The sequence below is a fragment of the Colletotrichum graminicola genome (genome assembly GCF_000149035.1).
Source record: "Colletotrichum graminicola M1.001 genomic scaffold supercont1.5, whole genome shotgun sequence".
Lineage (NCBI taxonomy): Eukaryota > Fungi > Ascomycota > Sordariomycetes > Glomerellales > Glomerellaceae > Colletotrichum > Colletotrichum graminicola.
In genome coordinates this window covers 647,719-662,541 of record NW_007361009.1, presented here as the reverse complement: position 1 = coordinate 662,541, position 14,823 = coordinate 647,719, and the positions used below count along the sequence as shown (strand labels likewise).

The following is a 14,823-nucleotide window of genomic DNA, read 5'->3' as shown; positions in this document are numbered from 1 at the left end:
GTCCAAAGCGATGCCGGCCGCTTGGTAAGTTAAATGTTAATGCGACACAGCCTGTTGGTATGGGAACGATTTGCTAGTATGCGTTGGTTACTGACCAAGGTTGATCGGTGGCGTCCAAGTGCCGGCTGTGCCTCTCGACGGCGCGATTAGAGTTTACACCAAGTGGGTGGAATCTCAAACTACATGCGAATTTCGTACGTAGTAAGTGATCATTTGCTGCGCGTCATGCTTAGGTCGGATACAACTGCCGTCGTCTAAAGAGATTGGGCGAGTCGAGGCGGTGTTCCCCTCTCGACGAGCCGCTCTAAAGGTCGATCAACTATTTGCGAACCGTGATACTGGGACAGACCAGCACCTGCGTCAGCCTGTTGCCGACATAACCGGTTCTGCAATACCGAAGGCTCTGGTGTCCCCACCATTCGAAGTCTCGCGTGTGCGGGCTCACTCTCCTGTTTTGGCTTCTTTCCGCGGAGAATGCGTAGAAATCAACACGGAACGAAACAGCATTGCCGGCAGGGCACGTACGAAACAGCACGAGGCCCCCCTCGACATCGAACGGCAATACCTACCCTTTCCCCCCGTTCCATTTGGCCAGTAAGTCGAAGCGATGGAAACTGGCGGCGATAGACTATAGTTGAGGTAGCAACAACATTTCGTTACGCTTTGGCCCCTTTTCCTTTGGTAAGGTATCAGAGTTGGGCAGTATTGTTTTGACAGGTCTGGGCGTCCCAAATCCAGCGGCAGCAAACCCAGCCAAGTGGCATGCGCGTACGGGGACGATACATGGTGCTATTGTCGTATCCTAGGGCTGCGTAAGAAAGAGGCTTAACGGATCATGAATCCCGAGGGGGAAAAGAGGGGAGACACAATAGAAAGAAGAAAAAATAAAAGAAAAAAGGCACCGATCTTGGCCCAGCACGTGCATGACCGCTCCGAGGGTCACAATTGCAGCAGCGGCATCGGTTTCGGAAGCCGTCCATCTCAGGGTTACTTTAGTAGGTAGTGTATTCCGTGGTAGGTATCAAAGTAAGGTAGTGGGGACGACGGGCGCTAGCGACATGGGTTGCCAGGGGGCGGCCAAGAGCGTGGAAATTGCATGTACTACCGGTATGTATGTGGCGGTAATGTCGTGCCACCGCAGTCGGTGGTGTTGTGGTTCACAGCCCCTCAATTGAAAAGATCACTCTGCATCGTGTGTTCCGTGGCTCCATTCACATGCCGGGCGTCTATGCAGGTATACGCCAACGGGAAAAGGTCACGGGTTCGGTAGGCTCGGCCGGCGGTGGAATGATGACGCGGCGTGGAGTGGGATCCCGCCGAGTTTGTGGCATGTCTCGGTATCTATGTGGGCGCCTTCCAGACATCGGTTCCTGAGCTCGTCTCCTGTTTTCCTTTTGACGATGATGTAATTAAGCCAGGGCGGCCCGAGTGTCTTTCCTCTGGGTTTTTGTCTCTCACTCTCTCCACAGGGAGCCGCCGGCCGCTGATGTAAGTCTCGTCGTCGCAGGCATGAGCCACGCTTCCATCCGGGATGTGGAGGAGTGGAAAGGGGGAAATGCACCTACCTACCACCTACGGATACTACCGACCTTCTACCGACATAGGTACACTACTACTAGTGGGCTGCGCAGCACATTGCAAGCCCGATAGACGCACACGCTCTCACACTGCTGCAAGGACCAAGCCAGCTAACAGCAGCCCTAAGCCATTGGCAAAACGGGCGAGCTCCCCCAATCAGGCGACTCTTGAACCATTTCAGCGTTGTGATTGGTTACAATCTCGGACGCTGGCGCTTGCACCGGTCCTAGGTTGGGGTGTGCTCTGCCGCCTGCATGAGGCCGCCCCTTGGTCCTGAAACGCATCTCGTCAGGGAATCGGATTCATCATGACCTTCCTCAGCCCATTTTCCTCCCCCTTCACACAGTCTCTCCAGTGTTCCCTTTTGTGGGGGCTGGGTAGATCTCGCACAGTTTTTGGTAGAACAAGCAGGCCTTCGCTCACAGTGTGCAATTTGTGGACTGGTTCCAAGCTGTTTCAGTGCGTTTCTCATCCTCGCCGTCGCTGTTCGAGACCTCGTGGATAAGACCAGGGAGGGCCCTGACCACAGCGCCGTCAGTCCCCTACGTAACCACACAAGACGATGACACCCACCATCCCGTCGTGGCCCTTTCCCCTTCTCGATAGAATGCCCCTCTGCTGCTTGTTTGAATCCTGTGATTCTCTCTAGGGCCGGCCTCCCTTGCCATCATCGTCCGAGACAGTTTTGTGGACCCCCCTTACCGGACGCTCTCCCGCGTCCTCGAGGCTCAGACATCTAATCGCCTTTTACGGGCCACCCGCCTGCACCAGCCTGCACCAGCAGCCTCTTCTCCTCCCCTTTTGCTTCGTGTAGCAAGTTGCGCTTCCCCTTGGAGGGAGATTTCTGATCCATCTTCACATTCTTCTGTACAATCGTTCAACCCCCCCCCTTGTTCTCTTCTTCGCGACGTTTTCGTCAGCTTCTTTCTTTTCTCCCTTCGGTTTTTTTTGTGTGCGCTCGATTGTCCCCGCTGGGTGGTGGAAGTTTACTTGATTTGCTGGTCGAAGACAGTCCTTACCCCCGACGCAGCAAAGGCGACGAACGCACATTCGAACCCGTACCGAACAACATCGAAAGACGCCGGTCGTCAAACTCACCAATCTCAAGTCTTAAAAACTATTACGGAAAAAAACAAAACAGGAGGAATATCTCGAATCAGGAAAGGAAAGGGAAGAGGAGCAGCCAAGTCTCTCCGAGCGACATCTTGGTTGTCGGGTCTCTACGGTTGCTCGGTTTTTTAAGAAACACCACCAGTCATGGCGAACAGGATTCTCTTGGCCTTCGTGGCCGCCGACATCGTCTTCCTCATCACTGGAGCCCTTCTCCTCGGTTTCTCCCTCATCAACCAGAGCCTCGTCGGGGAGACGCCTACGGAAGGAGTCGCAGCCGTCATGCGTCTGCTGACGGCTAAATTCCCATTGACAGGTGCGTAAGGGACGGAGTGATGCGAACACGCCCGCTGGCACCTCGTGATAGGCGATATTTGTCGTAATGAGTACTGACTCGGTCTTAGCTGGTATCGTCAATGCCATCTTCATCTTCGTCACTTTCGTTAGCACCCTCCCCGGTATGATTACGCCGACTCGCGGCTGGCTCAAGATCTCGGGCTACATGACGACCTTCTGTGGCCTCTTCAGCCTTATCCTCGGTGTCTATCTCTGGGTTATTACCCTCAACACCAAGAACGATTTCGGCAAGACGTGGAACGCTCAAGACCCCCGCATCCAGGATATGATGCAGACTGCTGTAAGTGATGCTCGCGATACCTACCCATCGATCAAGTATTCTTGGGCCTAACATGAACCACCAGTTCAAATGCTGTGGATATTTCAACAGCACTTCACCTGCATTCATCACCGATGCCCAATGCCCGAGTCCTGCCGCCGCCGCCCTGCAGCGTGGCTGCGCAACCCCGATTACGAGCTTCGCCAACATCTTCATCGATAACATCTTCACCGCCGTCTTCGGCATGGTCGGTGTCGATGCCCTCCTCGTCTTATGCACGGCTATGCTTCTTAAGGACCGCAAAGAGCGCGAACGCTACCGCCACATTGACGAGAAGGCCGGCTCCCGCGGTTTCTAAAATCTCGGCAGTCTCGTTTTTCAGGGCAATGTCGCAAGCCACGGATCGGGCAACTCAAACCTCTCTCATCTCTCGTTCTGGAAACCTTACTTCAGAAACACCACCTTTTCTTGCTGTGTGGCAGTAAGGGAGCGAGCGTGGCACTCCTCCCCCTCTTTTTTTCTTTTTTTCTTGGGATGAGAATGAAGTGATAATCGCCTCACCGCCGCTGTCATTGAATGTCTTTAATCTTGCTCCTTAGACAAAATGGACAGGCAGAATCAATATCTTACCCCCCCTTTTCTCTGCTTCCACAGAGCCTCCTCGGTTTTCCTCGTCGTCCGGGGAGAGAAGGGAGCCTCACGACCCTCGACTCATCGAAACGACAATTCTGGACGGAGATATTCGATGCGAAAGTCTTTCAGTGTGACGGCCCATACTCACTCCCCTTCTGACCTCGGTCGTCTTATCTCTCGAGTCAGATCGACGTCAACTTTTTTCTTGTCTCAGTGTGGACATCATAGATTTTTAGTGTCGATTATCTCTGTTCTGTACATAGGGGGGATCTTGCTCTGAAATCAAACCTGTTTCTCAACGCTGTGCGTGTGTGTGCGTGTGTGTGTGTATACACGTGAATCCCGTTCTATCGTCTTGTCGTGTGTTGGTGTATGCGAGTTTGTGCGTGACTGAGCAAGTGAATGCGGATTCCGAGTCACCGGATGTGCAAGAATAGGGGGCGGCGGTGCTTCCTCGTTGCCCACCCGAAGCTGGTACACAGAGGACATGCAGAAGACGGCGACGAACGAGATTAGCTCATATATACAACAATCTCGGTTGTCAACCTAGTGTGCGTGTGCCACTCCTATAAATCTATTCGTGGCAGCAATGACGTGAGGGACGTAGACACAGCCAGGGCAAAGATGCAACATATCTGATTAGCGGCCCCTGGCAGCTGGGGATGGACGAGATCCCAGGGCTCTTTATTATAGAAACCCCGGGAGCCTGGTGTGTTTAGGCTGGAGCTCCACAGAGCAGGTGGGCGAAAGTTATCTCAGCTTGAAATAGCATGGACGCCTTCGTCTGGGGTAAACATTGCCAAGAAAACCCTCGTGCCCACGTTGAGGGTTTTCCCCTAGTCCTTACCCCCTACGAATACATCTGTTATATCGGTTCGTTCGTTGGCAGAGCTGGAAGGGGGTGGGTGGGGAGGGGAGGACATCAAAACCCGGCTCGACATGGCATATATTGGCCTGATCAAAGTAGCCAACCCATTTCGCCGAGGGCTGTCAATATCACCGCCTGACGGTCTGTGGTTTGGCGTAAAAAACCAAACCACCCCGGCGCGTATAAACGGAACGCCAATCTTTTGCGGGGCAGGAACCGGGGGAAGGGCCAGGCGACCCCCCATTTACCTCCAGCACTGGCGCTTGGGAGAGCATCGGCGAAGGCGGCGATGTAATAAACACTTGATGGCTGCGGTCCTACGCCGCGACCGATTTCTTTTCCTCATCCTCCTTCCTCTTCTTCTTAGCGTCTGGATGACCGTGTGGGCTGGCTTGAGGGGGCGAGCCGGCTGCCCTGGAGGAGCCTGGGCGTGGAGATGCCCGCGCTGGCCCCGAAGACATGGAGTGCGTAGTCGTCAAAGCCAAACGGGAGAGGGGTGGTGGAGAGGAGGAGCGTCTAGACCTCGACAATCTTCCGTCCAGATCGAACTCTCTGTGTGCAGCCAAGCCCGTTGAGCACTGGTCAGCGCGCATCGGACAAGGTTTCGCGTCATGTCGCTTTCCGGCCTCTGACGTGATAAATATAGCTCGTGTGCCTGCCCGCCCGTGGAGCCGGGATGGGGTTCGGCGAGGAGTTTAAAGAAGGGCGGGTATCGGGAAGGCCACGCGCGCGCACGAAGTCCGTTCCACGCCTTTGCAGATGCGGCGGAAGAAAACACCACGTTTGCGCGCCCTTTTTGAGTCGTCCCGGTGACACATGCCAACACCGAAATGCATGCACATACAAGCGCGGTCTGCACCGCCCACGTCCTCACCACACGGAGGACTCAAAGTCCCGACGAAGAAAGGGTAGGGAGATGTCACCGGAGCCCACTAATGTGCGTGTGTCGGCGATGTAGGATTGGTTATTACTGCCGCAGCTATCTTCGTTTCGGATGGACCGTAACGGTCTGCGTCATAAACCCCCTCCCCCTCCCCCAAAAAAGACCGAGAAAACAAAGACCAGGCCCAACGCACATTGTGCACAACGTGGGATTATCAGACCCAATAACCTACTGCGTAATTGGGTTTGCTGGCGTTGTCCGTCGCCACGTCTTCGTGTCTACTACTCATAAGTTTGGGAATTCGGTGAGGAACCCAAGTGACAACACTAAAGCGCCGTCTCGACCTCGCCCCAGCATTGGAACCAAAGAGATATAATTCTAATGATATAATAGTAATGCTAGGCCCTTGTGGCATGCATATGAATGCGAATAGGTCGGTCAAGATGCTTTTTTCAATGAACCACGACACGCGTGGATCGCCGACTCACTCACTTTCTGATAGACCTGATGAAAATATGTTCTGGATTATAAGAGAACAGAAGTGTTTAAAAAGGGAATGAAGACATGACAATGTTCCGATACTCATACAGGCGAATCGTCATTCGGCCCGCCGCTCCGCCCCCTATCCTGGGACCCGCTACCGCTGCCGTTTCCCTTCCCTCTTCCGGCATCCCCTTCCTCTTGCTCTGTAGGCGGCGGAGGATCGTCTCGGAACACGGGCCATGCACTGCCGCTTCCACTGCTTCCCGGTGGGTTACTTGCACCGTCATCCGCCGCCGCGCTGCCGGGTCTTCTGTCGGGCCGCCACCACTTGAGCCTCCAGATGCCGCCCAGCGCGTCCTGCAACGTGGGCATGCTGCTCTGGCTCTTGCGCCGCCGGCGGGCCGTGAAGCCCGGGAACCCCGTAGATTTACGTCTTCTGCGCCCTAAGGGCCGACGTAATGAGGGTGAGTCGCTGCCGGGTCCCACATCTGAGGTGGGAGTGAGAGGGGGAAACTGGCTGCCGCTGCCGCTGCTCACGCCGCGGCGGTGCGGGAGTAGTGATGTCGATTCGCTAACGTCGGGCATCGTGCTGGAGCGCCTGCGCGCGGTAGGCGGAGTAGGCGTGTCGCGGTCCTCGAGTTCGTCCCAGATTTCGGCGCGTTCTTGCCATCTCCTGCCCGTCTTTTTGCGTTTAAGCGTGGGAGCCATCGGTGATGTCTCGCCGCTTGCCACATTAAATGTCGAGTAGGTCGTTGCAGGCAAGGGATCGTCCTCTTCGTGGAGGCTGTATAGGTCGTCACCACCCAGGAGGGACTCCTCTTCGTCTTCTGTGTCTTCCACGAGGCCGAGGCCGGGCGCCAGGGATGATTGGCCAACGCCAGGCGCGTGCTGCTCGTCGCTGAGACGCCAGGACAAGGCCAGGACGCCGGCCAGCAGTATCACCGTTCCCAGAGCAATGAGACACGCGCGGAGGGGGTTGATCATGTCCGTCTGCTTGAAGTAGATCAAGCCGTCCAGGATCGCGATGATGTTATAGATACAGAATACCAAGGGGTATAGCACCGAGGTAGAGACAAGCTTTAGACCGCGATGCAGGTAGTAGAGCTGGCTCAAAGCCAGAGTAATCAGCGCCATCACGAGGGCCCAAGCTTGCCAATGTACGAACTGGTTGTTGCCGTCCGCGATCGTCTTAATGATCAGCTCAACGGCCGACTTAGCGACCAGCAGCGAATGCGCCGAGAGGATGCCGCTTATGCACCCATACGAAAGACCACGGACGAAGCGGAACTTCGAGTTGAGCGACATGCTTGTGAAGTGGTCGAGGCAGTCGATGCTGATAGCTATGGACAGGACTAGTAAAGCCTGCATGCTCATCCACACGATGAACGGTTTCCGGCCGAGTAGCTCCAGCAGCTCCTGCAGGTTGTGAGCGGGCGCGGGGATGGCGCCGAAGATGGCGATCAGTACGGCGCCGGTGCAGACCAGCAGCGTACCCCAAAGCGACCACCTCGTGAAGGGCTCATTGAGGATGAGGGTGGCGCATATCGAGTTGAAGACGAGGCCCGAGGCCTGCAGGGTCGAGAGCACGGGGAGAGGGAGGGTCGATATCTGGACGGAGCTACCGAGAAGGTTGGCGGCGATGAACATGCCCATTCCCAGTTGCCATCTGCCCCTCCGGTACGGCGGACGGCGTATCTCGTGCGGGCCCTTTTCGTCTTCGAGGATGTGGGATTTCCGCTGCAGGGTGAGCCCCAGGCTCTGGACGCTGGTGGATAAGAGGCCGACGATGATTCCGATCTGCGTCAAGGTGCACACGTTAGCTACCTGGTTTCAAGGGGACGGATGCCCGGCGCAAATGGAGTTGGGAAGCGTACGGCGATTGTCCCCCCTGGGGAGATGCCGCCAAGGGACCCCATTGCGCGCACAAGATCCAGCTAGGTGTCGGTCATTTGGCGGCGGCAGTGATTATGTTTGAAGCAGCAGCCGTCAGGATCATGAATTATCGTCGGTCAACCCTTCTCCCTCGTTCCCTCTCCTCGGTCTGCCCTGGCGTTCGTGTCGTGGGGGTGGGCGAAGGGGGTATCGTTTCCCTTTGCGGAATGATCAGATAGAATCGACTTTGGCGAGTGATCAGACGCTTCGGTAGGATGGAGGAGGCGGACGAAAGAGCGGTGCGGGAATCGCTTCAACGTTATGAGGGGGGGGGGAAAGATGTAGCTAGAGACGTTTGGCCGAACACAGGTCGCCACGTTTTGGGCGACAAGGTATGCTGCTGCGCTTCACTCCAATAGCCGCCAAGAAAGAGCTTGCAGATGGGTTTCAAGGTCTGGGTGCGCGCCTAGTTCGTCCTAACGGCAGTTAAGGGGAAACAGAAACCTTTCTCCCTGCAAGGAACAGATGCTTGCGTATAAACCAATTTAATGCGCGTTGTTAAAGCATGGGGATTCCCATTAACATGACCAGAGTCGGTGAGCCACCTTCTATATTAGATCGTGGCCTCAGTTCGAAACATCAGACAGACAGACGTACCACGACGCAATGGCTATCGGTGTAGAGAAAGAGAGGGTCGGGGGGGGGGGTTCGGATCTGGCCAGGGCGGAAGTGCCCCAAGGGGAGAAGTGAGGGACAACACTTCCCCAATGGTACGGAGTACGAAGTACACGCAGCAACCAAGCACCACCACGACACTGCAGCCAGGGTAGGACTCTCCACTCTTCAGATCCCGCCTGCATTGCATTATTCAGTGCCCGTGGCGGTGCGGCTGCTTCTCGGCCCGGCGTCACCTGACAGCCGGATGCTTGAAAACGCTATCTTATCTTTTTCACTCAGGTCGTGCGTGATGTCACTGACTTCGAAAGGAAACGTGGCTGGAGAGACAACATGGAGCCCACTAGTCAGACACGCACGGATCACATGTGGCTTGCGTTTTTTCTTTCTTCCAGATTGTCCAAGCGGGTCCTTGGACGCTACCCAAGTCGGTGTGGCTGACGGATTACCTGCTGTCTGTGGGTGGGTTAGTGCAGGTCGCTGAAGCTGGGCCGAACGTACCTAGTGATGCTTGCCGGCTAGTGCGCTGCTGCGGCGGCTTTGAGTAGGTAGCAAGGCCTCGTCAAACAACAGCTTCATTCAACTACCTACCCCCCCCCTCCCATCGCGACTTATCTCAACCACCGACGGGCTCACCCACCTTCTCACTACACATTCCGCGCGATCCATCATTGCCCGTCGTTGTCCTTGTTTCCCTACAAACCTAATTGATCCCGAAAACAAAGACGCTTACGCCGACGAACCCCCCCAAACCGCCCATCATGTCGCACCAACCTTTGACCGACGACCAAGTAAGCTCCCACGCATCGACAACATAAGAACACACAGTGCCTCTAAAATTACATTCACTAACTCCAGGGGGGTGACGGACAGGTCAGTCAGGAGCTCCGAAAGATGACAGCGTTCATCAAACAGGAGGCGATGGAGAAGGCCCGCGAGATCGAGATCAAGGCCAACGAGGAGTTCGCAATCGAAAAGTCCAAGCTCGTCCGCCAGGAGACGGACGCCATCGACAGCCAGTACGAGAAGAAGTTCAAGCAGGCCCAGATGTCCCAGCAGATCACCCGCTCCACCGCCTCCAACAAGACGCGCCTCAAGGTCCTCGGCGCCCGCCAGGAGCTCCTCGACAATATCTTTGAGGACGCCCGCAAGAAGCTGTCCTCCGCCACAAAGGACAAGGGCAAGTACCAGGCTACCCTCAAGAACCTGATCATCGAGGGCCTCTACGCCCTCGCCGAACCCGAGGTCGTAATCCGCGCGCGGAAAGCCGACTTTGATGTCGTCAAGAAGGCCATTGAGGACGCCGTCAAGGAATACAAGAAGGAGGTCGGCAAGGACACGTCCGCCAAGATTGACGAGCCCAACCCTCTGCCAGCGGAGAGGCATGTTTCACCCCCCCGCCTTCTCACGTACTTATCACTGTGCCCGCAGGAACAGAAGCTAACGAAGATGAAAAACAGCGCCGGTGGTGTATTCATCGTAGGCGGAAAGGGAAAGATCGAAATCAACAACACATTCGAGGAACGCCTAAACATCCTCCAGGACACCGGTCTGCCGGCCGTCCGCGAGACTCTGTTTGGAAAGAACCCCAACCGCAGGTTCACTGATTAAGGCACACCCTCTCACCGAAAGCGCGCGCCCTGCAAATACATACATAGCCCCCTTACCCCCTTTTCTCCCTCACCTGGGGCTAGACAAACGCAACGCTGCATGAAGGAAACCCCCGGCGCCACCCTGTTTCTGAACCCCCCCTTCCTGTGGTGTATCTTAGATGCTGTATGATCGTGGCCAACTCTTGGCGTATTAGGTAGTTATCGTTATACTACGAGTCCATCATCATTAACCGAGTGCCGTCACGAATGTGTCGTCCTCGCTCGACGGTAATTCGACCTTGGCGTTTGTTGCCCCAGCCGGCTTGTTCTTCCTCGGGTGGACAAACTTGTGCATGAAGTCCTGCTGCCGCTTCTTCTTCGCCGACGACGGTCCTTCGTCGTCAAATATGCTTTGTGTGGGCGGACGCTTCGTCCGCACTGAGTAGCTGAGGCGCTCCCCAACCCACTCGAGGACGCTCTTGGCTTCTGTGCGCGCCAGGTTCGCGGCCCCGGTGTCGTTGATGCCGCGCCAGATGGCCTTGAGGCGCTTCGTAAGATCGTCAACTTCTGCGTTGAACTCCTTTTCCTGCTCCCGGTCGTCCTTGCCATGCACAAAGGAGCCGTCATCCACGGCCATGTCGAGGAGCTGCACCAGGGCTTGCAGATCGGTGTAGTTAGTTCTGTGGCCGGTCTGAAAGTCACTGTCCTTTACCCGGGCAATGATGACACGCAGAGAGACGACGTCGTCGGGGTGCTCGCTGGCCAGCGCTGCGTCCCGGAGGAAGAACGCAACCGCCAGTCGTCTCCGTAGCTCATGGAGTTTTGGCGAGGTAACCGGCATACAGAGCAGCGGCAGTATCCGGAGTGACGTCTTGTCGAATCCGTGATAGAGAGACGAGCAGATCTCGAAGCACTAAGTAGTGTCTAGGTCAGCAAAGAGCCCCGAACCCGTGCCTTGAAGCTCGACTCACAAAGCCATCCCAGGCATCGTCCGCCACCGAGTTCACCAAACCCTCCAGGGCATGCTGATGATGCGTGAGGATATCCGCGTTCTCGAGAACCACCCTGTCAGCCGCCATACGGAGCAGCATCTTGACGGCGAAGACCATCGAGTCGTGGCTGAGCTGAGCTGCCACCCAATACAGCCATTCCAGGAACGACTGAAGAGGCTGCCAGTTGCGATCGGCATATATGTCTCGGACTTCTCTGACCGGTTTAAGCACCTCGTCACCGACATGATCTGCGGCGTCCAGCCTGCGCAAGATTTCTTCGAGACGCTGGGGCGTGACGAGCCGCTTGACATGCTTCGCGCTGGCCGCGGCGATTCTGCGGTATTCCTCTCGGAGGACGCTGACCTGTTCGACAGTGGCCATGTCTAAGATCCAGAGGTATAGCTCGTCCGGAAGTCCAACGGTGATTGCCAGGCTGGCGGGCATCCCGGACAAAATGTGTCGGTTTCGCGTTTCCGCCTTGGCAAGGAAAGACCAGGGCCCCTTTGCGCACCTCTGTGGAAAAGGAGCGGGCTCACCTAGACCGTCGTCCTCTTTATTGAAGAAATACCACTTGGTCCTGGACGCACCGGCATCAGCCCGCTCCATTGCCCTCATCGCTTTGTCCGCATCCTCCTCGGACTTGACGCCAGCAATCTCGATCAACTTCTGACGTGCTTTACTGGGGCTGGCTCCCAGGTCCTCCATCACTTCATCCTTGACCTCTGGCGCGGCTGGCCGTTTGGGACTGTCAAACAGTACATCGTGTCTTTGCGAGTGCGCATCCAGCGTCTTGAAATCAAATTTGTGCTTTGGCTGGATGGTAAGAGGCGATTTGTGAATAAACCTGGCCCGTCTCTTGGCTTTTGGCGTTCCGTCTGGCCTCGGCTTGGTCGGACCCAGCATGTCAAGATCGGGGAAAGAATCATCAGATAATGAGACGTCATCATCCTCATCGTCAGAACCTTTGATCACCGCGTCTCTACCGAAAATAGGACGCTTCTTCGCTGTTGATGGAGACGATCGAATGCTGGGAGAGCTGGGTAGACTAGGGAGGGACGGCAAGCTGTTGGGAGTTCCTGCGGCTTTCGGTTCCCCTGAGCTGTTACGCTTGAGTATGCCCGATGGCCTGCTCGTCCGCGACAATGATATGTCGGGGAGTATGCCAGCCGACTGGGACTCGGGCGGGCTCTGGCTGACCGTCCTTTTGGCTGGGCTCTGCCCAAAGAGCCGGCGCCGAGGTGTCGTAACTTCCTCCGGCTCAGGAGACTGCTTGATTGACGCGGGTAGCGAAGAGAATCGTATCTTTCGCAAGGAGCCGCTGCTCTGCCCCGAGGGCGACTGCCTGGGAGTGGCATTATTTACTGGAGTGCGCGATCGTGATCGTGATCGGGGCCTACTGCGGCCTGGTGTCTGATAGATGAGACGCCGCAATGATGGCGGGAGGACCGGAGTAGTGTGGAGTTCCGATAGTGACGATACCGAAGTGTCTAAACTCGACGATGTGAGTGGCAGCGGGCAGGCCGCCGTCGTCGGAGACACAGGCCGACCCGAGGCGACAACTATGGTGTCTGCAACTGAGGTTGCATCTTGTGCTTTTTTTGAACGGGTACTCCTGGTCACCGTTTGCCGGGGCGGCTTCACATTCCGGGCCTGGACGCGAGCACGATTTGGTATCTCCGGGGCGGCGGCATCGGACGACTGCGATCTCGGAATTCCTGATCCGGATTCTTGGGAGGCCTGCAACGATGACACCGTCGGTGTGGCAGATCTCGATGCAGTCCCAAAGAAGCTCCTAATATCTCGGCTGCCGGTTGCGCCTCCAGCCTGGGTGGTGTTGCCCGATTTCCGAGCCATGGCCGACGGAGGGTAAGTGGAAGTGCGGTACAACCTTGTGCAGTTCTTGTTTTACTCGTGTCCAAGCTGCAATACAGATTATCGCGCAGGTTCCTCACTATTGAATGAAGGGCGTAGGCCGTGATGGAAACCTCAGTCACATCGGAACACAGGTAGCACCGCAGGATGGAATGGTCGTCGAGGTGCCGACGCGTGGGCGACGCCGTTTTCGCGTCGGGCGTTGGATGGGAGTTTTAGTGGGGGTCACTTGAAGCTCGGGGCTGTTATCTTATCACTACTAAATTATGTCATCACAGACGGTCTTTGGGCTCATTCGCGCGTTTCACGAGAGTTGGATCAAAGTCGGCTTCAATCAACTGGTCGACCGGACAAGAGGAGGGCTTTTTCAAACCACAATGTCGTGAGGTATTCCGGAAACGACTAGTGGGAACGAACGCATAGGCAGATTGGTTGCCAAGGGTGATGTAAGGAGTTGGAAAATGACATGAATAGTACAAGACGATTGCAGTGACAATACCCACCCGGAATTCCGTTGCTCGATTCAGTCCACACAGCACATAGCAGTAACTATCGTGTGCGAGGTCCAGCAACGGCTCAACTCGGGCCAGGATCGGACGAACAGATATTCGGCACCAGCGGAGGAGGTGCATGATTTCCTTCTCCTACTCCATGGAGAAAAGAAAAACCTGAAATGCAGCTGCGGAAGCCCCGGGTAACGGATGATGAGGGGCACCTCAAAAAAAGACGCGGGCCACGGATTGCTAGGGTTTCCACAGTCGGGAATAGGGGCCGCCAGTCATGACCGTGGCCGCTGCATGACGGTACAGTTTGAGAGTTCCTGGGCGGCGACGAAAGGCAGGTATGGACTGCCCAGGAGCTTGCCATGTTTTCGTCCCTTTTATCTCCGTCCTTTCTTGGCTCAGCACATCACGAGAGAAGAGGAAGGTTCTGGCCTGCAAACGGTCCTTGGCAACCACTATCCCGGCCCATGGGTTACTCTCGGAATTCCAACGAGGTCGGTCATCGGACTAAAATCTGCTCGGGAATTCCGTCTGCAAAAACGGCAGTCTGGATCAGAGGGTTCCAGCACTTTGGGCCACGATTAAAACAAGCATCCTAGCAGGTTAAATCAACCCGCGTCCTGTGTGAGCCGCATGGCCTCCCCCCTCCTTTCATGTTTTGGATGCATCGGAGGGGTTGCGAGATTTGTCGCCCGAGGTCACATGCTACCTTCCGCTTCCCGTCTGTTGTCCTCCGTCCGTTTCCTCGCGGCATTGTTTGAATCACGAGCCTGCATTGGATGAGACGGACAGATTCGGCGTGGGGAACTCGAGTGTTGGTTGCGTTCGAGTCGTGCGAAATCTTCGGGGCAAGTTTTGCTTGACTGCTGCGACTGAAAGCTTATTGAGTTTTCGGTAAACAGCGACCAACAATTGTCTGACTTGCCTTTTGCCGCCGGGCGGTTCGTAGAGGCCATTGTGTGGAGTCTGGTGTGAGCCGTCGCACTCGAGGTCGCCGACGAGAACGGCGCGCGAGCGTCTCACGTTCTTCCACTCGCCTCGTCTCGGCATCAAATAGACCCCGCCAGCGCCGTGAATGCAGCTTTGGCGACTAGCTGGGTGCCTTACAAGTCCCCGCTATTCTCCGTCCTTCCTCCGAAGGGGCAT

At 56.0% G+C, this 14,823-nt stretch overlaps 4 protein-coding genes across 4 annotated transcripts; 2 read left to right on the top strand and 2 right to left on the bottom strand.

The window, feature by feature from the left end:
* Positions 1–2,835: 2,835 nt before the first annotated feature.
* GLRG_02552 (tetraspanin) lies at positions 2,836–3,662 on the top strand (the record flags this gene model as incomplete). The annotated part of the gene is made up of 3 exons (XM_008092561.1): positions 2,836–3,004; positions 3,093–3,325; positions 3,390–3,662. 3 exons carry the CDS (start codon positions 2,836–2,838, stop codon positions 3,660–3,662), a joined length of 675 nt encoding a protein of 224 aa, XP_008090752.1.
* Positions 3,663–6,270: 2,608 nt separating this feature from the next.
* On the bottom strand, positions 6,271–8,087 carry GLRG_02551 (uncharacterized protein; the record flags this gene model as incomplete). The annotated part of the gene is made up of 2 exons (XM_008092560.1): positions 6,271–7,968; positions 8,046–8,087. 2 exons carry the CDS (start codon positions 8,085–8,087, stop codon positions 6,271–6,273), a joined length of 1,740 nt encoding a protein of 579 aa, XP_008090751.1.
* Positions 8,088–9,479: 1,392 nt separating this feature from the next.
* Positions 9,480–10,329, top strand: GLRG_02550 (ATP synthase subunit; the record flags this gene model as incomplete). Its single annotated transcript, XM_008092559.1, has 2 exons — positions 9,480–9,509; positions 9,577–10,329. The coding sequence occupies 2 exons, from the start codon at positions 9,480–9,482 to the stop codon at positions 10,327–10,329; spliced, it is 783 nt and encodes a 260-aa protein (XP_008090750.1).
* A 228-nt stretch (positions 10,330–10,557) lies between these two features.
* Positions 10,558–12,205, bottom strand: GLRG_02549 (uncharacterized protein; the record flags this gene model as incomplete). The annotated part of the gene is made up of 2 exons (XM_008092558.1): positions 10,558–11,223; positions 11,282–12,205. The coding sequence occupies 2 exons, from the start codon at positions 12,203–12,205 to the stop codon at positions 10,558–10,560; spliced, it is 1,590 nt and encodes a 529-aa protein (XP_008090749.1).
* Positions 12,206–14,823: the final 2,618 nt, after the last annotated feature.